The sequence below is a fragment of the Equus quagga genome, chromosome 13 (assembly GCF_021613505.1).
Source record: "Equus quagga isolate Etosha38 chromosome 13, UCLA_HA_Equagga_1.0, whole genome shotgun sequence".
Taxonomy (NCBI): Eukaryota; Metazoa; Chordata; class Mammalia; order Perissodactyla; family Equidae; genus Equus; species Equus quagga.
In genome coordinates this window covers 38,758,402-38,783,952 of record NC_060279.1, presented here as the reverse complement: position 1 = coordinate 38,783,952, position 25,551 = coordinate 38,758,402, and the positions used below count along the sequence as shown (strand labels likewise).

General features: G+C 50.0%; 1 protein-coding gene across 2 annotated transcripts in view; it reads right to left on the bottom strand.

The window, feature by feature from the left end:
• Window positions 1-25,551, bottom strand: part of KCNN3 (potassium calcium-activated channel subfamily N member 3) — a 158,504-nt gene that overhangs the window by 43,046 nt on the left and 89,907 nt on the right. For both annotated transcript variants that reach the window (XM_046683441.1, XM_046683442.1), the window contains exon 3: window positions 24,268-24,686. In XM_046683441.1, the coding sequence (XP_046539397.1) occupies window positions 24,268-24,686 (419 nt within the window). The remainder of the gene's footprint in view (window positions 1-24,267; window positions 24,687-25,551) is intronic.

The window sequence follows — 25,551 nt, the reverse complement described above, 5'->3', positions numbered from 1 at the left end:
TAAGAGTTGGCTTTGAATTTAGGAAAACAAGGACCTTTCCCTCCACCAGGTAATTCAAGGCAACAGCCTTGGATCTTTCCAAGGCAAATCTAAATCTAGTCTTTTATTTCTAGCCTGGAGAACTAACAGCATGGGTGCAAGGCCTCTGGTTATTTTTAAAAGGGGAGAAAACCCCCACCCCCAAAAGGACGGCAGCTCCAACAAACAGGCTGCGACTTCTCATCAAACAGCCACGGCCTGTTTTCCTTCTGCAAACACTTTTAGTGTGGCTTTTTCTCACAGACGTGGTGGCCCTCGTGTCCCCTCTGGCAGTTTTCCGTGGAGACTTTTGCCAAGTGTGGAAGAGTCAGGACATCTGGCTGGTGTCACACCTCTGGGTGCGACCTCTCTGAGGCCTGGGTGGGAAGTCTAAACAAGAGTGCCAGCTCCGCTTTTCTTGGTGGGTGTTTCTCCGCTCCTGGGTGCCCCCCTCGCTCAGCTGAGCTAAGATGTTTGTTCAACTTCCCCGCTTCCTAAATGCATGCCCCCTTTGAGGGAAGCCAGCTGCCATTCCCTCCACAGTCCGTTTTCTTCACGAAGGGGAGCACTGTCAACCTCTTTGAATGGTTATTAAGTTAAAAACCAGATGGCTCATTTGGCAAATCCTTCTGAGTCAGTTTCTCTATTTGCAATGTTTTCTTTCTTCTTATTAAAAAATATTTCCATGTTTCCTGATTTGGAAATGTTTAATAAAATGCATGAAAATGGAGAAAAACAATATGTTTGGAAGAAGCACTGTTCCCATGGGAAGCGTGTCTTCCACGGTATCTGGAGGTGGCGTGGGGAGAGGGCCTGGGGTCCCCATCCTGCCCTGTCCCGCTAGCTGCTGGCCTGGGTAAGGTGCTGACCGCTCCCCATTGGGCTTTCTGTCTGTGAAATGAAGCGTGTAAAGCCTCTCTCCTGGGATGGTGTCGATGGTTAAATGAGATAACAAATATAAGACCCTGTGCAGCGCCTGGGACGTATTTGGGCCTTAATGAATGAATTCAGTCAACAACTATGAAAGGCGCCCCTACTACGCGCCAGTCTGGGCACCTACTTCACGGAACTTACAGTCCAGTGAAGGAGGCTGGCCCTAAGCAACATGAAAGCAAAACAAAAAAATAGGACGAGTTACAATTGGGACGAGTGCCAAGGAGCAGCAGGGGCACTTAGCAGGGACCTTCTCTGAGGACACAACCCTTACACCACCCAGGATGAGCAGGGGTGAGGCTGGAGCACAGGGGCTGGCTGGGGGGTGCTCCAGGTGGAGAGCCTAGCTCCAGAGGATAAAGAAGTGCTCCCTCTGAGTCTCCGGCACTGGGCTTCTCTGAACACGTGTGAGTATGCTGGCACTGTGGGCCTGCACTGTCACCAGCACCCCTGGGCCCTCGCTTCCCCTCCCCCCTCCTCTGTTCCTCTTTCCATTGCTTCTCTATTCTGTCTTCTCTCTCATCCTTCTTTCTCTCTTTTCTTCCTATGCAACACTGCCCCCGCCTCCCTTTCATCTCTCCTCTTTAATTTTCCCTTTTGCTGGCTCAGTCCCCCTCTCCTCTCCTTGTGAGGAGAGCCTCACCATGAGGGGAAGGGGGTTTCTGCCTCCAAGGAGCTGACCGTCCCCGTGGGGACACCAGTCTTTGTTTGCTTTAGGCTGGTTTCACTTATCCAGCAAACTTGTATTTCACATCTACTGGGTGGCCAGATACCGATGGCATTAAATGAAACGACACAGGGTCCCTGCTCTAGGGAGCCCCGAGCAGAGTCAGAATCGTGTGATTTTACATCGCGTGAGGAGGGTTGCATCAGAAGCAAGTACACACGTCCTTGTCTTCCCAGGGCCCGCAGCCCACAGCCCTCTGCCCTTCTGATGATCATGGGACTCCTTGTGGTTTCAACTGCCACCTCCCAGACCTCTGAAGCCAGCCCAGACCGCCCCTCTGAGCTCCAGACATGCATCTGTGGGACATCTCTGGGGGATGGCAGGTCAAATAAGCTCAACTTATCCTGAATCCTGTTCCTTACCTGCCCCCCACTGCGATGCCCAGTTCCCTTCCAAACCAACACCTCTTCCTCCTGCATCGCCCATCTGTGGGCAGTACCCCCATCCAGCCGTGCCAGGACGCTGGGCATCCTTCTCGAGCTTCCTCCACCGTCACTGCCCATCCAAGGAGTCAGTCCTGTCAATTGTGGCTCCTCGAGCTCTCTCAAACCCGTCTGCCCCTCTCCATCCCAGCCACCACCTCCCTGGTGGAAGCGGCGTGCTGTCCCTGGTCCATCACTGCAGCGGTCTCCCTGACTGGCCTCCTTGTCTCACAGTCACCCTGTGTTCCCCTCAAACCCACCCTCCACATTGCAGCCCGGGAAGTCTTTCCAAAACACAAGACCCTCTCCTGCTCAAAACCCACCATGGCTCCCACTGGCCTAGAATGGGGAGAGGTGGAGGGGAATGTTCTAGCCTCAGTGTGGAGACACATTGGGATAGACAAACAGTCCACCTAGGATTAACAGCAGTTGATGGATTGACATTTGTGAACGATTGACGGTTTTGTGACAGGCTGGCTTCAAGGCTACTCCGTGAAAACATCCCTCGTGTTCTCTGGTACTTGGATCTGCTTTCTCCTTTGGAAGAGAAGGGGTGGGACTGCAGCTAGCCTGATGGAAATGATTTGTAACCTGGGGCACACCCACAGCAGCAGGCAGGTGTCTGAATACCATCTCTCCTGTGTCATTGGAGTAAAAGAAGCAAGTAAATAAGGTTGGGAACTGTTGGCTTCGATGGAGAATTGAGTCCAAGCTCCTTAGACCAGCCCCTGCCTTCCCCTCTGAACTTGAGCACAGCTGTGGCCGCTCACTGACCTCTGGGTTAGCAACTGAGCTCTGCTCTTACTCGTCCCTCTGCCTGAAGTCCTCTCAGGCCCAGGAAATCGCCTCTTCCAGAAAGCCTTCCATGATCGACTGCCCCCTGTGGAGCTCCCTTTGCCCCACGCTCCTCTCTGTCACCACCCCCAACACACACACGGGATCTAATCGTGTGCTTGCCCTGGAGCTTGCTCTTCTGCACGGCCCAGCGCCAGCCTCGGCAGCCGGGCGCTTGGAGGAAGCCCAGCAAAGCTGCTGAAGGAGGCAGTGAATGAACGAGGGTTCCAGGGGTGGTGACATTTAATGCCGGCCCCGTCTCACTCCCCTCGGTGGGCCTCCGCTTTCTCTCTCAGCAGCTGTCTTTGGTTTTCATTCAGCTCCACCGCCCGGGGCCTCAGTCTGCCGCCTGTGAGCTTTTTCTCTCCCGGTTGAGTCTTTTCCCCCGACATCCACCATCAGTCACAGAGCGTGACTCGGAAGCAAAGGGCTTCTTAGTTCCCAGCGTTTTATGTACAGAGACAAGAACACAGTGGTTGGGATTCTTGTAAAATATTTCCTCCAAGACGATCTATTTCTCCTCTCATTTTATTTCTGGGACTATCTCTGTGAAGTAGGTAGGACTGGCTATTTAGTCCTATATTGAGAGACAACAATAATCAGCATCGTTTGTCAAGTGCCAGCCGTGTGCCACAGGGGCCAAACTTCTATGTGCATTATCTCATTTGGTCCACATCACAACAAGATTCGTACATGTCATTTCTTGTTTTCTTGAGTTGGAAACTCAGGCTCACCCAGATTAGGGAACTTGCACAAAGGAAAACATCTACTGAGCGGCAGAGACTAACTGTGAGCTTGGGTTTGGCTGACTCCACAGCCCCATCTTGGACCACACTATGCATATTAGGAAGTGGAGGCCCAGAGAGGTTGATTGGAGAGATGGCTGGGGACTCTTCCTTTCTCAGGTATCTGAGCCTGGATCTGTATTACAATGAGCCAGCTTCACAAGGGTATAAGCCAGAGCCAGGGTGGCCCTGTTCAGCAGTGTAGGTTGTGCGCTGTGCAACTCCAGGGAGTGCCATTCACCAAGACTTCAATGTGAATGGCGCCCCCTGGAGGGCAGTGCCACATAGACAGTGGTCCTGGCTGGAGCCTCAAAGGACAGAAAGGTGTCTTTCTCCTCTCAGTTACGCTTTCCAAAGAGAATTAAAGGCAGGCAGCTCCCCAGGTGAGCAAATGTTGAAGAGGGCACAGAGCTGCTGTGTCATGTGGGCATTGGTGTGGGAGGGAGGTGGGGACTGCCCTGTGACCAAGAACAAAGAGCATCAAGATGGAAGAAATACCCTGGGAAGGCGTTTTCTTGTTCCTGTTTCCCAGAGCAATGGGGCTTCCAGGGCAGGACGTGGGAGCTCTGAGTGGACAGCTTCCCCTCCACTGAGAAGAGGGGGAGCCGAAGAGGAGCCAGGACACCAGGGTGAGTGGGAAGAAGTGTGACTCGCCAGAGACAACCACCCCGATCTGGGGGATGTGGCTGCGAGATTCTGGGGGCCCGCAGGATGCTCCCTGACCACCAGCAGCCTGCATGTGGGGTGCAGCCGCCTCTCACCTCTCACCTCTTTCCACAGGCCTGGGCATCCAGGTGGCACGCCTCCTTGGATTTCTGGGGGTGGGCCTTGGCCATGTGAAGGGTGACAAAGTCTGGGGCAGGTGGGGTCTCAGGGGCTGGTTGAGCCCACCTGTCCCACAGCCAGACCACCCAGACCTTGGTTTCCACGATTAACTGGGAACTCCTGGAACACACTGGTAATAATGCTAATTCTGAAGCTCAGTACTACGTGGAGAAAGGAGCGGAGAGAGCACACACCCAAGTCCCGTCCCCCCCCCAACCCGCCCCCCCCGCCCAGGGGAGCTTTCTCACAGAGGAACTCATAAATCTCCGGAGCTGGCGAGCCCCAAGATGTGGAAGAGCACAGCTGAAAGCAAAGGCTCGCGGACCGGGGCGCCGGCCAAGGGCCTCCCGCGCCCCTCATTGCTCATCCCTGCGGCCCCAGGAGCAGAATGAAGGCGTTCAGCTGGGGAAAGGCTGCCGTCTGAAGGCGTTCAGCTGAGGAAAGGCTGCCGTCGGCGTCGGTTTCCTTCCTTCCCCCTCCTGAACCGAGAGATCCTTGCTGGAGGAAAAGAGTGAGCAAGACAAAGAAGAGACGACCCATCTGGAGGGTTCTTCTTGTTTGCAGGGCCTGACGAGAATGGTCTAAGATCCCCGTAGCATCAGCATACCCCTCATCACTCTGGGCCTCCAGCTGCTCATCTGAGGAACCAGGGGGCCTGGGCTGCCGCGGCCCCAGGGCCCCTTCCAGCTCCGAGCGGCGAGAACTCTCTGAGAGCTTTCTCTTGCTCCGTGGTACACACAGCACGGACTGCCGGCTGGGCAGGGGAGTGGGCCGCTGCAGCTTCCATCCTCACAGCCTTGAGGGGCCATGTTTAGAAAGATACAGGTTCTCAGGAGGTTGCCCTAAACCGACCCGATGGTGACAGCTGTCCTCAGGAGCACAACAGTGGCTGTGCTGAGGGTCTCTGCTCACAGAATGGGCTTCTCCTAGGGAGCATTAGCCCAGAGGCCCAGGACACCCCTAACGCTGGGCCTTTCTCGGGAAGGGAGAGAAGAGCCATGGACACACAAAGACCCAGACAGGAGGTGCTTTGCCTGGTGGGTCAGCTTTGTCCCTGGGAGTCACTGAGTCTTGGGGCTACCTCTAGCCCAACAAACCTCACTCTTTTCAGGTAAAGAAATGGAGGCCGCTGAGGGGCATGCTGGGCCCAAGCACACGATGCTGCCTCTTTCTACCTCATGAGGCACCAGTCAGGTGAGCCCTGGACAGTTGCTGTCAGGAGAAAGACCCTCAACTGGGAGCTCAGACTCTCTCCAACTTGCTGTGTGACTCTGGACAAGTCGCTTCCCTTCTCTGGGCCTTGGTTTCTTCATCTGTAAAATGGGACGATTTGGCTAAATAACTTCTGGAGCCCCTTCCAACCCTAAGGCAGGTATTTCTTTGATCACACTCTGTCCCTCTACTCCATCCCTGACTCCCTCCCCCAAGTCTCTGGGGAGCTTATGGCTGAGCTGACTGCAGACACAGAAGCCAGGTGTCTTCACACACAGGAGGCCTTTGGCATTCCATGGGGATCAAGAGGAAGAAGGAGTTCAGCTCAGGTGGAAACCACCTGGCAGCCTTCACCTGGCCATGCCTCGGGGAGCCACAGCAGGTGACCACCAAGTTACACAGAACCTCTGATGGCTCCGACCACTGGACACTTTCGACCACTGGACACCTGGGACTCCTAAAACAGGGCAGGAGGGTGTGAGCTGGTGCCACGGCCATTATGAAAGAGTCAAGTGGCTACACTCAGAGTCACCATGCAAGCCAGTCTGTCTGTGTGTCTATCTCTCTCCCCGTCCTCTTCCCTGCCGCCCCAGAGATGCCCCTGAGACCCCTTCATCCCAGCATCCCCCGCCCTGGTTTTGTCTTACAGGAAGCAGCCATCACAGAAGACCCTTGTTACATGTTGCCAGGCAACAAAACGCTGCCTGAAAACTACAACCCACCTCTGACACTTCCTAGGCCTGGAAGCCGGCAGATGAGAGGAGACTACCGGAACAAAGGGGAAGCGTCACGAGGGAAAACGTTGGCGCCGAGCAGCCACAGAAAGCTCAAGGAAAGAGCCCAGACAGTGGCACCAAGTGCCAAAAAGCAAACAGATGGGGAGGAAAAACTGACTCATGAAATGCGGGAGACAGACAGGCAAGGAGATGTGGAGGAAAGTCCTCCGTGTGTCAAGTCCTCGAAGGGCCGCCTGCGTCTTTTTTGGTCCAATCTGCCGTGATTAGAGTTGAGGCTGTTGATCAGGAAGATGATGGTGGTGACAAGTCCCTAGGTAAACCCTTATCTATTGGCTTCTACTTTCATCTGATGAGTGATTTTATTAAACCCTCAAGCAATGGCACCAGTCTCCACAGACTTTCCAGAAAACACAATTATCCCCTAAAACAAAGATCTCCACGGCCATCCTCATCATCCGCTCGCCCAAACACAGGTTCATTTGCTTGTTAGCTTCAGCGACCTTGGGGTCTGGAATCTTCAAGCACTGAGTGGATCAGGGAGAGCCAGGCCAGGGGATGCTCAGGCTGGATGGCACCCCGGCTGCCTCGGGGACCCCGGAGGGAGGCAGCAGGAGCTCCCATGGGAATGCTGCCGTGGAGGCCTTGCCCTCTCCAGAGCAGAGCCCTGGGCCAGCAGTGGGATTCTGCCTCGCTTCCCTCTCAGAGCCTCCACTCCCTAATCTCTGAAATGGGGAACTCAGTCCTGCCTTGCCCCCTCTCAGAGTGCTGGGCCAGAGGGGAGACTGCAAAGGTGTGAACTTTAAGACAGTGTTCTTTATTCACTCAAAAAATAATTACTAACGTCCTACAGTGCTAGGCACTCTACAAAACATTCTCTTACAGACTCACCATCTGCTGGGCGAGAGGCAATTCAACAAGAACCTCACACAAGGGTGGGTGGGGTCCCCCACTGCCCTTGGCCTCAGTTGTTCCATCCGTGAAATGCAGACAACACTACAAAGATTATGGCGAGGGTCAAATGGGATGACGTATGCAGGAAGCACGTAATGAACCATGGCTCTTTCCTCAGGCTCGAGGTCATCCCGAACCAGGCTTCCGAGAGCCCGGCTTGGGGCGTCACCAGCCCCCGCGGGCATCGCCTAATTTGGCCACAATGACAGTCTGGCAACTTCAAGAGGGTCTAGTCTAATTTCTGAAATAATGAAAAGCTTCAAGACACATTTATTCCCTAAGTAAAATCCACTGTTTAAATTATAAACAAGAACAAAACAGATTAAGAATGCTGGTAACTAAGTGGGAGCAATTTCACATGTTAAACTTGACGAAATAATTATAAAGTTCCCAGCCAGCTAACGATATTCACATTTCCTTAACGCTGGAAGTTTGACGATATAGCTGTTTTCTTTATTAATTTTGACATATACTTTCTCAGAACAGGTCTAGCCACTCTCCAGCCTCGCCCACCCTCCCGCCCCCAAAACTGACATTGTGGCACGCCAGGACGACGGGCTGTTTCTACCTGCACCCACTCACGGGAAGTGGCTACCCACCAAAAATCGCTGTTTTTCCATAGCACCAGTCACAGCTTCTGTGTGGGTACCAGACAGCATGCCCTCAAATAAATTATAAAATGACCTCCTAGCCCAAACTGAAAGAAAACCTGGTTTTGCTTTGTGCATTATGCCCTTTCTCCTTTGGCCCCCAACAGTCCCCTGAGTCAACTCCCCAGTTTAACAAACTCCCCGAGAGCCTGCAGCAGGCAGTGAGGACCCAGGATCCCAGGCTGCCACTGCCCTGCGAGTCAGGAGGCAGGACAAATCCCCAAGCCTCACTCCGGACCCTGTCCTGCCTGCCCACTTATTAGGGCCATTGGGAGAAGCAGAAGAGCATGAGTCCTGTATTTTATGGTTTTCCTGGCTTTTCATGCCTTCTCTTGTTTGACTCTCATAACCCACCTAGGAAGTAGGTAAGACAGGCTTATATCTCCAACCCCCAGATCAGAAGAATGAGGCCCAGGAAAGGAGAAGTATTTGTCAAGAACCAGCTACAGTCATGGGCAGTTGTCTTAGTTAAGAGAGGGTAAGTGACTTGCCCAAGGTCACACAGCTGGTCCATTATTAAGCTAGGCTGTGAGCCTGGGTTTTCCGACTTCAGGTGCCACTGCTTACAATTTTGTGGGCAAGAGAATCTTGCATTTAGAAATGGGAGGTGTCATGACAATCATTGTTAAGGTAACTGAAATGGAACAAACTGGTTTTAGCATGGTTTGACTGGGGTTGGACTACAGAGGGTCTTGGACATGAAAGCAAGGAATATGGCCTTCATCTTCTGGAGAGAGCGATTGAAGGGCTGCAGAGGTAAGAGAAGGTATCTAGCAGCAGTACAATTTGAAGCCAGAGAAGCTATTTCTGTAACCCGGTGTAAGAGGACAGGGATCCGTATCAGTGAAGGAGCAAGAAGAGATGAATTTGAGAGACGTCATAAAACAAGAACCACACGGCTGAAAGGAGGTGTGTTTGGTACGAGGACAGTGAATGGTTTTGAGCCAAGAGATGTTTATGGCCCAAAGCCCTTCTCCCCTTCTTCACTAGTAAGAGAACCCAGGACTGAGCAATGGCTACCAGTAATAAAGACTACATTTTTCCAGCCATGTGAATGACCAATAGATGCGAATGGAAATGACGTGTGTTACTTCCAGGAAATGTCTTTATAGAGAAAGAGCAAACCTTATTTTGTCCCTTCCTCCCTCCTGCTGGCTAGAAGGTAGATGGGGCGGCTGGAGCTCCAGCAGCCTTCTTGAACTATGAGGAAGAAACCATGTACTAACGCTGGCAGGACAACAAGGGAGAAGGACACTGGGTCTCTGATGCCATTGAGCACTATACCTGCTTCAAACAGAGCCTTTTCCAGTCTTCTTTTGCATAACAAAAGAAACTTCTATTTTGTTTAAGCTACTGTTATTTTGGGTTTCCTGTCAGTCGCAGCCAAAAACTAATACTAATTGATAAAGTTCCTGAGAAAAAGAAGACAATGACAGAGAAGCAGAGAGAAATTAAGGCCTGCAAGATGAATTTAAACACAGACTTGATGCATGAGGCATCAGTGCATGAGAACATGCTCATAAAACTGTTAGCCTGGTACACATTCAAGAACTCTACACTGTGCCACCACCCTTCTAAGTTACCATTTTCTCTTGCCTGGCCTGCTGCAATGGGTCCCCTAACTCATCCTCCTGGTAGTTGTCTTGCCCACTTCCAGTTCATTCTCCATGAAGACGCCAGAGGAATATCCTTAGAGGGAACCAGATTGTGTTACTCTCTCTATTTAAAATTCCTCAGAGGCTTCCCATTGCACTTGGCTTCAGCCCCTTAACATGACCCCCAGCACCCCCCCCATCGGCCTCCTGCCCCCTCTGTAGCTCAGGTCCTGCCACTGTCACATGCCCGTTCATTCCACTCTCCTTCCAGTGACTCCCCGCACCACGCTCTTCGCCAGCTCAGGGCCTTTGTACGTGCCGTTCCCTCTCCTTGGAAAGCCCACCCCCTTAGTGTGTAAATGGCTTTTCCTCTCATCCTTCAGGTCTCAGCTGAAATGTAACCTCTCTACAGAGACCTTCCAAGTAGGTCCCAGCTGGGTAGGCGCCCTCTCCATTACTCTTTAAAAAATCATTGCAACTTTGTTTTTTAACTGTTTCACGGCATATTTCATAGATTTGATATTACATACTTACTTGTTTCTTGATTTATGATTGGTCTTCCCCAGTGGACTATAAGCCCCATGAGGGAAACAATCATGTGTGTTCTATTCCCTAAGGTATATTTGAGTCCTAACAGTGCCTGGTGAAGCGGAGGGCTCAATAACCATTAATAATGTTATTCTTATGCCACAGGCTACCCGTAATTGAGCAGTACCGCTCCGGGGCTTAACGTTTCGACTTAGGAGGCGTGGAAGCATCCTTGAGAGAGTGGATGCCTTTTCTGGGGGCAGGCGTGAGGAACGGAAATGGCAGAGGATGGAGAAAGTCCAGCTAAAGGAAGCCGACCCCGGTGGAGCAGAAGCGGATGGGGAGGGACGGTATGGGTGGGTCCAGAGAGCAGCAGAGGCGATCTCACCCCTTGGTGCTTGGGCAACCCCTGTTTAAAGGTCTGCAAGGACCCGATCAACCACTGCTTGCATCAGCAGGAAAACTGAGGCAGAGAAATGGAGTCCAGGCCAGCCCCCTGCTAAAGCTCGGAGCAGGACACGAGCCTCTTGACACTCAGAGTCGTACCCGCTCCCCACATGGCTGAAGCACCCTTCTGGCGTTAACCTCAGCTGTGGCTCCTGTCAGGCAGCAGGCCACGTCGGGTGGGGAGCCAGTCACTGCCTACAGGCGCAGGCTACACGGGGCCTTTGCAGTTGTGTGGAGGCAGGGTCACCAACAGAGCATGGGCTGTGCGATGGGGCTGTCAACAGAGCCAAAGCTGGACAGAGATGCGCCCTGCGTCTCACTCCCCCACTCCCAGGCCATCGTGCCTGTTCTGAGTGCCCCTTGCCCTTCCTGTGGCCACTCTCAAGCGGCATTAAAGGGAGAACGATGTGGAGAAAGCGGGGGGCTGTCTAACACTAGGGGTGCATGTTGAGTCTGTGGCCTCCACGTCATGGGGACGTTGATGACCAGCGAGGAGCATGAGCAGGAGAATGGAGTCAGGTCAGGACAGTGTCCTGTGAGGACTTGTGGGAGGGATCAGAGACCAGCAACTGGAGAAGATGAAACCTGTTCTCAGATACTTAAGGGGCTTCAGTGGAAGAGGGCAGCCCAGCCGACCCCGCTGGGTGCTCGCCGTGTGCTCACTGCCTCACCCCTGTGCTGAGGGCCTCTGTGAACTGCCCCATTTTCCTGATGTCCTGAGGCTAGCTCGCCCCAGGTCACCTGCAGGTGGGCGCATGAGCGAGGCCCCAAGCCCACATCTGCCTAGATGGCAATGGTTTAATCACCAGCCTACGCTACTTGAACTTCTTTGGTGTGGACACAGAAAACAGTTAGGACCCAAGACAGAAACTATAAGGAGTTAAATTTTAGCCAATCCGAGGAAGATACATCTAAATCAGAGCTGTCTGCAAACGGATGGGATGGCCTTTTAGAATGGTCAGTTCCCCGTCCTAGAGCATGCTCAAGACAGGCCACGTGACTCTGGCCAGTATATGCACATGTGCAAGACACATGGTGGAACCAGGAGCCAGACTGCCTTTTAACTCTAAGTTCAGGCTGTATCCACCGCACGAGCTACTGCTGGTGTGTGTTGGCTCTGCTGAAACATGTTTAAAATTTTCAGAAGGAGCTTTACTGGCTAGGCTTTGTGTCCCCTCCATTGTGGGGGTGTCAGAGCCCATCTGGCCCGTCTCGGCATGTCTGGGTCTGTCTGGGCCCGCCTGCAGGGGCTTTGTGAGCAGGCAGCTCCCATGAGCCTCTTGGGAGAACAGCAGGACCAGGTTTGTTAGGGCTGGTGGGTTCCCAGGGCCACTGTTCCCAAGCCACCAGGAGACTGGGGTTGCCCGTAAACTCTTAGGCAGTGGACAGAGGGGAGTGGGGGGGTACTCAGCGAGGTGGCATTTAGAGTACAGCATGCTCTTCTTGCTCATGCTCAGCTTCTAGGGGCCTGGGGGCAAGTGTTAGGAGACTTGTATCTCCCTGGGCGGACGGGGGGGGGGGGGGGGGTGGGGACGGAGGGGAGGGTCTGTATTAAATCGAAGGAGAAAATCAAGTGGAAAATCCTCCCGCAGCTGTGCTGTCAGAGCGGAGCCCAGGGCTCCACAGCAGCCTGGGTGGCGGGCCGTGCCCACAGTGGAGGGAGTGGAGAGCACAGTGTGGTGACAAGTTCACACGCGACTCATCCTAGGCCACCGAATACTCGGAGAAGGCCTGGGGGTGAGGGTCCAGTCCCTCATTGGCAGGTGCCTGCACAGGAGATGCAGGACACAATGGGACCCCCAGGGGCAAACAAAACAACCCTAAAGTTGAAAAATGGAAAAGTTGACAGAACACAGATTTCCTGTCTCGGCCAATGTCAGCCCACAAATAGATGTGGCTGACGTGGCTTACAGGAACCCCTCCCTTTCCTCACCTTGGCTCCCTCCAAGGACTCCCACCCTTGTGGGAGTTTTGGCACTGTCTCCTCCCGGTGGTACAGCCCTTTTCAACTGGTCCCTTAAGCATCCGTGGTAGGAAACAAGCGACTTCTCTCCTACACACACATCCAGGGTGGCACTAGCTGTGTGCCACCCTGGCAGAACGGGGAAGATGGTCGTTCCAGCCCAGTTCTGGACGGCTTAATTCTCTCTCGGATCCCAGGCTGAGAGAGGTTGGGTGATCCTTCGCAGATGGAGAAAGAACCCGAACCCGGCACTCAGCTGGGTCTACGAAGGCCAAACTCCTGGAGGCCCGCAAAAAGAGCGGAGGGAAACCCACTAGTGTCAAACAGGCTAGAGTAATTCTGGGCTTGACTCGACTGGAAAAACGTAATGGTTTCTCAGTGCAGTATGGAGCTCACTTTGCAACCACACTGTCCCAATCTTAGTGCTTCAGAATGCGAATTTTACCGAAATTTTCCTCATTTCCCCACTTCTTGATTCTCCTAAGATGTGTCACCATTAATTATATAAGGAACATGTTATTATTTAATATAGATAAAAGTATGAAGAAACTAGTCACAAATGAATGGTTTCCAAGCTTTAGCGTCCAAGACTACAAAAATACCGCAAAAGAGAAAGAGGAAAGAACTGTTGAATCAGAAACAGAGAAAGCGGGCTGTGAAGCAGTAAGGATGGGGGAAAATGCAAACACACGCAGGAAATCAGAATGGGCGCGTTACTAGAGGCAGGAGCGAGACCCAGCCCTGGAGCAGAGAACCCAGCCCTGAAGCCACTCCGGGGGCCCGCCGGCACCGCGCGGGGTTGAACCCGAACTCTACCGCGCCGGCCGCGGTCGGCTGGCTCCTCCCCCGCGCCCGCCCCCGGCCGCGGAGACCCCGCCCACCCGGCGCCACCTGTTCGCGCTCCCAGCCCAGCGCCCCGCCGGCACCAGCATCCTCTCCACCGCCTGGGCGGTGCGGGAACGGCCCGCCCGCACGTGCGCGCTTGCTCGGGACCTGACCCGGTGCTCCCGAGCAATCGCCGGGGCGCATCGCAGCGCCTGGCCCGCCCAGGGCCGGTGCTGAAGCCTCCCCTGCAGAAGGCCACCTGCCTGCACACTGGCTCTAGGGCCCGCGGCCACACCGGGGCTCGACGTGACACACCTGCCCGGAGAAGGAGGACTCCGGCACTAGGCTCATGTCGTCCGGCTGCCCTGCCCACTAAGGCCACTAGCTGCTAGGTCGGGAGGGGAACCCTTCAGGAAGGAACTTTTATCGAGCTTTTCTGGGAGACATAGGTAAAAACGGAGCCATTCACCATTACTTTCCAAGCCCTGATGATATAAAACAGGAATTCCTGTGGAAGACGGAAAGAAGGGTTTTGTGGAGGGAGAAAAACAAATGCCACTTCTTTCTATTAAAAAAATAGACAAATATATATTGGCATGCATTCTCATTGTAAAAAATACAATAAAATGTAATGAAAAAAATCACATGTAACATCCCACAGAGAAAACTACTTAATATTTATATGTGTTTTGCAAGCATTTTCTGTGCATGTGATAACTACATATTTCAAATTGGTAACATCCTATATCATACTATTTTGTGTGCTCCTTTTTCAAATATTATATTATGACTATCTTCCTGCCTTATTACAGTCTTCAAAAGGTTGATTTTTTTTTTTAAAGATTGGCACCTGAGCTAATAACTGTTGCCAATCTTCTTCTTTTTAAACTTATTTTTTTATTCTTCTCCCCAAAGCCCCCCAGTACATAGTTGTAGATTCTAGTTGTGAGTGCCTCTGGTGGTGCAAAAGGTTGATTTTTTATTCGTTGCCTAACTACCCATCATATGGATATGCTATAATTTAACCACTTCAATCCTGGACAGTCACTTGGTTTCTGATTCTGCACTGCTGGAGACAGCAGCAGGCTGAAGAATCTTGACACAAACTGACTATCCCATTAGAATAGCATCCTAGAAAGAGAATTACCGGGTTAAAGTTACAAACTCCTAAAGGTTCCCATGACACACTGTTAAATTGTTTTCCACAAAGGTGGTGCTAATTTTCCTTCTTGCCATCAGTATGAGAGAAACAACCCACCCACCCTACCACCGCCAATAACAACTTTTTCCCCGGCACTGAATTATATTTATTTAAATTTTTGTCAATTCCAGAGGAGAAAAAATAATTCTCCTTGTAGTTTTAATTTGTAGTTCTTTGATTAGTGAGGGTGAATATATGTGGTTTTTTGTTTTGGGGTTTTTTTTTTTTGAGGAAGATTAGCCCTGAGCTAACATCTGCTGCCAATCGTCCTCTTTTTTGCTGAGGAAGACTGGCCCTGAGCTAACATCCATGCCCATCTTCCTCTACTTTATACGTGGGACGCCTGCCACAGCATGGCTTGCCAAGTGGTGCCATGTCCACACTCAGGATCTGAACCAGCGAACCCCGGGCCACCAAAGGGGAACCCGTGAACTTAACCATTCTAACACTGGGCTGGCCCCATGACTGTTTTTCATTTTATTAGCTTTTTGTCTTTCTCTGTGGTTGTCTGTTTTTACTCTTGTTTTAGCCTTTTTTTACTGAGAGATGAGTTTTTCTGATTCGTTTCTAATTTCTGATTTACCTCTTGTCATCTTTGCTGCAAATATTTTTCCTAGTGTAACATTTGCTTTTCAAATAAGTTTCTATTTCTTGAAGGACAGAAATCTAAAATTGCATGGACGATATAATCAGATACACCATCTTTTCTTTCATGTTTCTTCTTTCTGAGATTTATGCTCAACAGTTCTCTCCCACCTCAGAAGTGATTAAATATTCACTTTGTTTTCTGGAGCTCCTTCATGGTCTCTTCTTTCACATCCGATGCTTTAATCCACCTGGAATTTATTTTGGTGGCTGGTGACAGGAGGGGTTCTAATTTACTTTTTCACCCAAGGATCCAATCTCCCCACTAACATTTATTGAATAAATCTATTGATTCCTAATTGGTTTTCTTTCTCATATGTTGGGTTCTTACATTCTAGGGTTGATTTCAGGGTTTTCCGTTAGGTTTCATTGACCTGTCAATACTGATTTTATGCCCCAAGGACTTTACCTTAGTTTTACAATACATTTTAATATCTAGTAGAGAAAGTCCCCCTCAATGGTCTTCTCTTTCAAAACAAGCTATTCTTACTTATTTATTAAAACATCCTCAGAATCACTAGTTATTCCCCCCTTAACATTTTTAATTTTGTTTGTGTTTTCTAACTTTTTTCTTGATTAGCTTTATGAGAAGCTGATATCTTTTGGATGTATAAACTTTTTTTCCTGTTTTTGAATGCATTAATTCCTGTCTTTGTCTTTGTTATAAATGTAATCTGTTCTCCTGAGGTTTGTTTTGTTCTTCTAGTGAATTCAATTTATTTTCATGCTTTTTTTGTAAAATGAAGGGCTTTAAGGATATTTTTCATCTGAGTACAACTTTGGTCACACCCTTATTTTGATATATAGAATCATCATCGCAATTTTTAAATAATCTTTAATGGTAGTTTTGAATAATTCTCTCTCTCTCTCTCTTTTTTTTTTGTGAGGAAGATTAGCCCTGAGCTAACCTCTGCCACCAATCCTCCTCCTTTTGCTAAGGAAGATTGGCCCTGAGCTAACATCGGTGCCCATCTTCCTCTATTTTCTATATGGGACACCACAACAGAGTGACTTGATAAGTGGTGTGTAGGTCTGTGCCCAGGATCCAAACCACTGAACCCCAGGCCACCGAAGTAGAGCGTGAACTTAACCACTACGTCACCAGACAGGCCCCCTGAGTAATTCTCTTTTGACCGACTCGTAATTGAGGAGATTGCTTTAAAAGTTCCCCTAAAACATTTCTTTTTAATTGAAGTTTTATGGCCTTGTAGTTACAGAATATGCCTGAAAAGTTTTCTTGATGTTTTGAAACATGTGGCCAAGAAGTTGATCAACATGTGAACATTCCATGGATGCTTAAAAAGATGATGTATTATTTGTTTATAGCCTAAAAAGTTCAATATTTATCAGTTAATTAAAACATTAACAATTCAGATTCTTGATCTCTATTTTTGCATAAAAGTTCACAGTCTTACTGTGCACGGTATTTTTATCCATATTAAATAGTTCCTTTGGACCATTTAATGATTTTTGCTTTGAATTCAATGTGGTTTAAAATGAAGGTTTCTACTCACTTGCTCTTTGTACTTACCTAATAAATCTTTGCTCTCCATTTCTTCTTCTGGGTCCTTCAGTTTTAGGTAACTTTTTTGTAAACAGCATGAAATTAAATTTTGCTTTTAAATCCTATCTAAATAAAACACATTGTCTTCTAATAGGGGAGGTAAATTCAATTATGTTGATTGTTATAAATTTTACATTTGGTTTTCTCTCTTCTTGTTTCGTGCTTTCTTTTTTAAGTCCTTCCTTCCTACTTCCTTTATTTTTCTGTCTCTGATGTTGTTTGTGTGTCTCATCTACGGATGTGGAAAGTGCACATTCTCAGGGTAGGGAAAAGCAAGGCTCTCAAGCAGGGTGCTGGGGTCTCAGGCCTGCCGCTCCCTGGTTCTGTGACCCAAGGCACACTGCTTAACCTCTCTGTGCCTCAATTTCCTCACATGCAAAATGGAGACAGTAATAGTCCCCATACCTCACAGAGCTGCACAACGGAGTAAGTGAAATAATACCTGGCTGATGCTATTACACTTTTAAAATTCTACCTGTGGTTATCTTTAGGTTGAAAAAATGATTTAAATCATATTCTTCTATTAAAATTGAATGATAGGGCTCGTTAAATTCTCTTCTACATAAGATGATGAATTTAGCATGCTTTCACTAATCCTTTTTAGTCTTCTCCTCTCAATTTTTTTGGGGGGAGGGAGGAAGTTTTGCCCTGAGCTAACATCTGTGCCCATCTTCCTCTGTTTTGTATGTGGGTCACCGTTACGGCATGGCTGACAAGTGGTGTAGATCCGTGCCTGGGATCCAAACCCGTTAAATCGCCGAAGCGGAGCCTGCCAAACTTAACCACTACACCACAGGGCTGGCCCCCTCCTCTCAATTTTTTAATCTGAGGGTTTGCAGCTCTCCAGTTATGGAATTATTGTGTTTATTTCACACAAATACTTTTCCGAGAATCCACTTTTTCTTTGACGTTAGAATTTGATTTTGTAACCACAGTTAAAGGCAGTCTAGACTTCATGTTTACCTGGCTTCAGTGCTGTCCACCTGTCTTTCTTTCACACTGGTCCATTATTAAGGTCTTAATTGTGATTTGTCCCTTAGTCAACTGGTATACAAGCTCCCCCAGAAAACCTTCTGAGCCCATAAAGCTCCAAGAACAGCTTTCGTTCCTTTTGTTTCCTCTTGTGAGTGACAGTAATGCCCTAATGTCTTCTGGGACTTAGGGTTTCTAAGGAAAAGCCTGTTCTGTGCTGTCTGTGTGCTTCCGCGGTTGTTTAGCCTTATAGCTCAGTGCATTTTCCTGAAAAAGACAAATTTCTTAGGCTATTTCTAGGGGCGGCTTTCTCTCTCCATTCTAACTGGAAAACAGGAAGCCTCTTGGATCTGCCTGATCTTAACCTCCCACCACCCCTCCAGCCAGCCAGAAATTCTGGGAAAGTTTTCTTCATGTATGTCCTTGATTATGCTTTTACCCAAATTGTTCTGGTTTCTTGCTCCAAAGTAACTCTAATTGTTGGATTTAACCTAGATTCTGTAGCCTCCAATTCTGTCCTGTTTGCCCTCTTCTCTCATCTCTTTGTTCTTGTCGTCTTCATTCTGAGAGAACTTTGAAGTTTGCCCTCCACATTCCACATTTTTTTAAATTCATTGCCCCCAGTATGGATTTTCTTTTTGGTAAAACAGTTTTAGTTTTCTGGAACTCTGTGCTTATGTGAAAATGCTTATGCATTTTCATTTCATATCTGCCCACTCTTGTCTATTGTGGAGAGTGCATCTTCCTGCACCGTTAGAGATGCCCAAGACTCTTTTAGTGTCGCTTTTTGTTTCTCAGAATTAAACATTCTTCTGCATCTTCAGGATGATTTTCCTCTTTCTTAATGCTGCAAGTCTGTCTCAAAGGCCTCATGTAGGATCCCATCTCTCCCTCCACACCCTCCCTTCCTTCCTCACTCTCCCCCCAAGCCCCTGCCATGAATTCATCTTTGAACAGGAGTGATCTATGGAGACCAGGCACTAGAGGGCAGGGTTCCAGAGTCTAGCAGGCTTCATCCAGTGTGGCAGGGGACTTTCCTATCCTCACTAACTAGTCCTCTGATACCCGAAACCAGTGGTCTGCAAACTTTTAAGATCACAGACTTCTAGTAGTAAAAATTTCTTTTTTTTTTTAATTTTTTATTTTTTTTTTAAGATTGGCACCTGAGCTAACAACTGTTGCCAATCTTCTTTTTTTTTTTCCCTGCTTTTTTCTCCCCAAATCCCCCAGTACATAGTTGTATATTTTAGTTGTGGGTCCTTCTAGTTGTGGTATGTGGGGACGCCGCCTCAGCGTGGCCTAATGAGCGGTGCCATGTCCATGCCCAGGATCTGAACCCTGGGCCGCCACAGTGGAGCACAGGAACTTAACCACTCGGCCACGGGGCTGGCCCCCTAGTAGTAAAAGTTTCTTGAGCACGCGTTCTCCCCCTGCTATATGTATATTTATTATAAACTGCACACATTTCACTGTCTCCCTGCATATTCAATATTAGTAAAACAATTTTTTTAGATAAAAATAACTACAAATAGAAGTTCTGATCATTTCTTCCCATTGTCCCAGTGGGTCACGGTGCATATGTTCCACACTGGAGGTTGTACCTCAAACCAAAGCGGCCTGTGAGGAATCAGTCCTCGGCCCGTCTGTTCTCAGCTCTGCCCAGCTCACAAGGGCTCTGCCTGGGGGCTTGTGTCAACCCCCTGCAATGTGCTTCAACCTGTCGGCTGTCTCCCTGCTGCCTGCTTGGAGTTGAAGCCCCCTGCCAGAGGTGGTAGGAGGTTGTGGGAAGGAGATGAGGGGGAGGAGGGAGCTGCTCTTGCTCCCTGGCTTCTGGCTGGTGCAGACCTGGGTGTCTGAGACAGAGGCAGAAGAAGATGGAGAAAGGAAGGCTCTTGTTATCTTCCTTACAATGGGAAGGGTGACTCTGTTTTAATGAGAGAAAGAATGGACCACTAATGGTTTTTCTCCAGTTCCAGGGGCCAGATCTCCAGAATCAAATTTCTCATTAAAATATGCAGAAAAAGATGAAAATTCACATCACAACCACCAAAGACCTGTTGCCAAGCTGGAAGGCCTGCGATCCTGAGACAGCCCCTGAGACAGCCGGGGTGCAGAACCTGGAGCCCCCCCAAGGGAAGAGTCCAAAGGGAATCCATTCAGGCGGCTGAAAGGTCATTTACAAAACCTGGCTTGGGATCACGAGCTTCAGCCCGCTTTATCCATGTTATGGGAGGCCTGGCCGCTCCTCCCAGGGAGATAAAGCTCCAAATGAGCCGGCAGACCTCTGCTCAGCCGGCCGCGCCAGGAAAGCCCACTTCCCCAACCTGCTGTGTTAGGACTGGGGCCTCAGACGGTCTCTCCACCAGCAAGGCGGCTTGGCGTGTGACAGTGTTTAATGAGGGGGTTCCTCAGATGGGCTCCGGGAGGCCTGTGGGAGGCAGGCACGCAGCCAAGAGAATCCCGGAGAATGCCGAGTGCCGCAACTGTCAGGCCTCGGAACCCATGATGTAATGCCTCCCTGGGGTCCAGGGAAAACAAGCCTGCTGTTGTCGCTGCCCTCCTGGCAACCAGGCACGGCCCTCCCAACAGCAGGCAGTTCTGGTAATTACTGATTTCCCCTCCCTCCTTGGAAGGAGGAAATGTGAAAAACCTTTATTGTCACATAAAAGCCAACCCAAGAGATGAGAAATGTCTTTTAAAATGCATCTTGCTGAAGAGGGATTTCCATAGCAACTTCAGAAGTGTGTGTATACAACCAGAGATAAGTCCAGGCCGATAAAGCCACCTGGAATGTGGACAAGCCCTGCTCTGGGCATCAGCAGACAGGAGTTTTTCTAGAACCTGTCATGCTGCAATGTGACCTTGGGCAAGTCACTTACCCTCTCTGCTATCTAAGGTAACAGAATCATTGTCAGATCAGGCTGAGCGAGATCAAGGTCATCTTGCCCACGTCCTCCTCCCATGGCGGTCCCACACTTCAGTTCCCCGCCACGTGGCCCCTGCTTCCAGTTTCTACCCAGTGTCTGGTTGACTGATTCCTGTCTCAAGGTCTCTGCCAATCTTACTTATTATTTGACAGTGGGGAAAGACAATGATCATTTAAGCTTGATTCTAAAAGAAATTGCTGGGTCCTTTTAAAAGAAGTGCTTTGCCTGATTAGGAAAAAGTATACTTCGCTTACTTATGCATATTTCACAGTTCCACTGGGCAGATTCCTGGGGAAGAGTCTCTGAGACTCTGAGACTTGAGTGCAGGAGGTTTATTCGGGCTGCCCTTGGATCAAACCCATGAGGAGTGAAGGAAGTAGGACTGGGGAGAGGGAGAAGATGGAGCGATATGCAGTCACAGCGGGAGCTGTGGAGCCCCTCATGGCCCTGCAGAGTTGTCCTGCCAGAGGTAAAGAGGCTGGCCCTTTAAACTCCTACAGTGACGTCATCGGGTGCTTGCTGCCCCTGCGCAGGGGGCTTGACCTTGGCCGAGGCAGCTCCTTTAGCCAGGGCAATTCTGGGAGAGGGATTCAGCCCCAGCCGACAACCCCAGCTGAGGGAATGAGAGCCTGGGCCTAGAGGGGACATCTGGGTGGAGCATCACAGCCTCCCTTATACTCGGATATGTTTGAACTTAGCTTGAGGTCAGCCCTGAAGACAGTGTGATAAAGTGGTTACGAGCCCGGCCATCAGAGGCAGACCAAACAGCAAGACTGGGACTTAAGCATCAGTCTCGGTGGCTTTGAGACCCCCAGATGGGGAAAGTCTCCAGGAGAGTCCAGGCCACAGTTTCCTCGTAAGTGCAGGATTCAGTGTGGGGGGTGTGAAGAATCAAGTTCAAATTCTGGCTCCACTTCCCGAGCCCGGTGACCTCGGGCCGCATACTGTATATCAGTTCCCTCAACTCCAGAATGGGGACAGTCACGGCAGCTCTGTCACGGGTCTACAGTGAGGGCAAATAGAGTAATGTGTGGAGATCTCACACAGACCCGGCACAAGGTAAGTGCCCAAAAAACCCCCACCATGGCTTTACTATACGTCACGTGGGATTGAAGCAGAATCTAACATGGGCAAAGGGCCTTCTCATGAGAGAAGGGGAAACGTGAAGAGGACTTCTGATTTGCTCGTTGTTTCTCTGGGCCTTTGCCGCGGACTTCAGCTGGGGCTTGTCAGTCACATCTGCGGACAGAGGCCTGGTGCTCTGCCAGGGGCTGGGGTAACCCCACTCAGCTAGGAAGCCGTGGAGGGCCGTTCAATGCCAAATGAAATGCAGCAGGGTACTTTGCAAACTGTGCACTTTGAAGCACACTTATTTTCCCGTAAAAAACCATCACCTGTACTTGGGAGAGGTTCAGTAAATAGTGAAACTCATTAGCAAGTTCTTTGTTCCATGTCCAGCCCATTTGCTCATCTGAAAAATGGGGTGACCATACATGCCAAACGGGGCTGGTCTGAGGATGTGGAAGACTTCAAACATCTTAATGGGCTATGCGAATTCAGTTATGATTGTTGTCAGAAGACTTGGCTTCAACCAATCAGAAAGGAAAACAGGAAGAGCGTGGTCTACCTTTGGGAGGAACTGTTTTGTTCAGATGTTAAGAAGGCAGCCACAAAATTCCCAAAGAGCTATCAAGGGATCACCGTGATTATTATTAATTTTCCCTACCATTGCATTGCAGGGTACAGTTCCCGTAAAGCATCTTGTTTGACTCTAACAACAAATCCTGTAAAGTCGATATTATTATCCTCAGCTCGCAGGCGAGAAAACTGAGGCCCAGAGAGGTAAAATGAACGGCATGATGTTGCTCAGTTAAGAGAAGCATGAGGGGTTTGGGGCTGGAAGCCCAAGCACATGCTTTGTCCACGGCAGAAAGAGTGTCTGCTCACCAGCGAAGGTTCACGAGCATCATGAGGTGTGGTCCTACGGAGAGCAGAGGTTGCAATGTCAGCTGCTGAGGAACGGGGGGTTCTGAATAGGTGGGTATCGTGTCCCTGGGGCTTTGTACGTGAGAAACGTCTCCAACACTGCACTGGCTCTCAGAGACCGACCCTGCCATGCTTAGGGGCCCTTGTCCCGTTGCAGAAGAACGCCCTCGTAGTTTGACTGTGTGTCTGCTGGCCAAGGATCTGAAAGAAATGTCTGCAAACAGGACATCTCAAATAGGAGGGGAAGCTGCTTCAACGCACCCATGTGAGATATTCTAGGCTAACTCTCCTCCAGACTTCTTTTTCTTGTTTTCTCTCTGCTGGGACTGGTGCATGGAAGATTTGGCAATACAATGATAAATGTTGATGAATTAAGGGCGACTACCAGGATCCGTGTAAATTACACAGATGCTTGACCAGGTCTCCCAACATAATAAAAATAACCTGTCTCTAGTGAACACATCCTCCTTCTGTCTCAAGAGATCTTCATTTTAAAATGAGGACAGTGAGGCCCAGAGAGGTTAAGTGACTTGCGCAAGGTCTCAGAGCTACTTAGGGGCAGAATGCAGGTTTCTAACCTAGGTGTTCAGTCTCCACACATGAAATCAGATTAAAATGAACATTCAGGGTCAGCTTGAAAGGGAGAGGAGTCACCGAGGGCAGCTTGAGGGTGGAAGTGGAAGGAGGGAGCAACAGTCCTACCCTTGAGTCTTGGTGATGGCAGTTCTGAGGGGCTGACATTGTGGGTTACAGCCCTGGATCTCTACTGGGCCATGTGCTCCTTCCCTCCCACCAGCCGCTTCTCTGAGTCACTGCCCAGCCACCAGCTGCCTAAAACGTTTCCCAAAGTACGTTCCACCAGCACAGTGCTTCTTAAACTTTAAGGTGCATATGAGTCACTGGGTGAACTTGTTAAAAGGCAAATTCTATTCAGTATGTCTGGGGTGAGGCCTGAGATTCTGTGTTTCTAACAAGTTTCCAGTGAGGCTGATGCTGCTGGGTCTGTGGACCAAACTTTAAGCAGGGAGGCGTCAACAGTGTTGTACAATGACAAGGGTTTGTGGGTGAATAATTTTGAGAAAATCTGGACTAAACAAAATTAAACCAGTTTCATTACTGCAGGACTTCTCAGAGGCTTTAAAAGGCTAGTGAGTATCATTAATCTCCAAGAGGAAGAGATTAATACAGAGATTGCGAAGTGTTGTACATGAGAAACAGTTAAAGTAACCAGAATACTTTGATATATTGGTTTACAGAGAGAGAACAGAAAATGAGGACTATTATATCTTCATTTTTCCCAGCTTACCTTGGTTCCAAAGTTTCCACGTTGCAGCTCATATTCAGCCCTGACTTGGCCCTCCCCTTTGCCATTTTCTCCTTTGAGGTGCTTGGGGACATGCTCGTCTCCATCGGACCATACACATCCTGGCACCCCCGCTCCTCCTCCCATCCCCCACCCCAGCGTGGGCTCCGTGCTCAGATGGCCGGCATTGAGCGCAGAATGGGACCCATGGGAATACCTTTCGCAGACGCGGACGGTCCAGGCAGCGATGATCCACAGTGAGATGCTGAACACAAGCAGCACAGTGCCGGGGCAGATGGTCATGAGGGTCTTCATGACGAAGCGGGTGTTGAAGTTGATCTTGTTGAGGGCTCCGATGCTGCGGGACGAGGCATCCGTGAAGAGCTTGCTGTGCAGCAGCATGACGCGCGCGATCAGGTACAGGCGCAGGAACATGGGGATGGACAGGATGATGTCCACATCCGCCTCCGCCCGCGAGGGTGTGTAGGAGAAGGCCAGGCGTGCCGTCCAGAAGAACTTGTACTCGCCAGGAATGGGGTGGATGGCGCACACCAGCATCTCCAGGCTGATGTAGAGGATGCGCTCGTAGGTCATGGCTATCCGCCAGTCGTCCGCACCATTGTCGATCACGAAGAGCTGGTGGGAGCAGAGAGCCCGTTAGAGTGGCCGGGCAGGAACCGCCCAGCAGCCGAGGGAGGACGGGGCAGCTGACCCACCTCAGGGCCGGCTTTGGAGGCCTCGCTTGTGTGGTGAGAGTCGTGGGTGGGGAGTCGGGAGACCTGGCTACGACATGTTCACTCTCTGGGCCTCCATGTCTGTAAATTGCTTCCCAAGCTCCCTTCTTGCTCGAAGGCACCCCCAAACTGTTTCATGAGGAGGAAGAACAGCTCATTTGTATTAAAAACAGGTCCCTGAGCCCTGGAGGGGGATGTGGAGATGAAACAGTTTTCTTTCCTGGGTGGGTGAACTCACAGGGCTGGCACAGACGCCTCTCCCCATTCAGAAGAGAAATGGACTGGTGTTTGCTGGCAGTGCCTTGCTCTGGCACAGTGCAGTGGAGTGTTGATGTGTGGGCCCTGGAGCCCGACCGCCTGGATCTGGTTCCTGATCCTAACACCAACGAGCTCTGTGATCTTGGGTGAGTTACTGAACCTCTCTGTGCCTCAGTTTCCTCACCTGGGGACAATAATAATACCTGCTGCATAGCGGTCTCTGTGAGGCTGCAGTGGATTAGGATATACGACGTGCACAGAATCCTGCCAGGCACCCAGTAAATGCTCCGTATCAGCTAGTATTTTTGTCAACATTATTAATGGATAGGGCCTCAGTCTTTCTGTAAAATGGGGGTTGGACTCAGTGACATCTAAGCCCCCTTCCAGCCCTAACCTTCTGTGAAGCTGAGATTCCTGCTGTCCTGCCATGAGGATGGGCAAAGCAGCGGAAACAAGCATTTACTGAGCACCTGCTGTGAGTCCAGCCTAGGCTCATACCGGGGCTCACA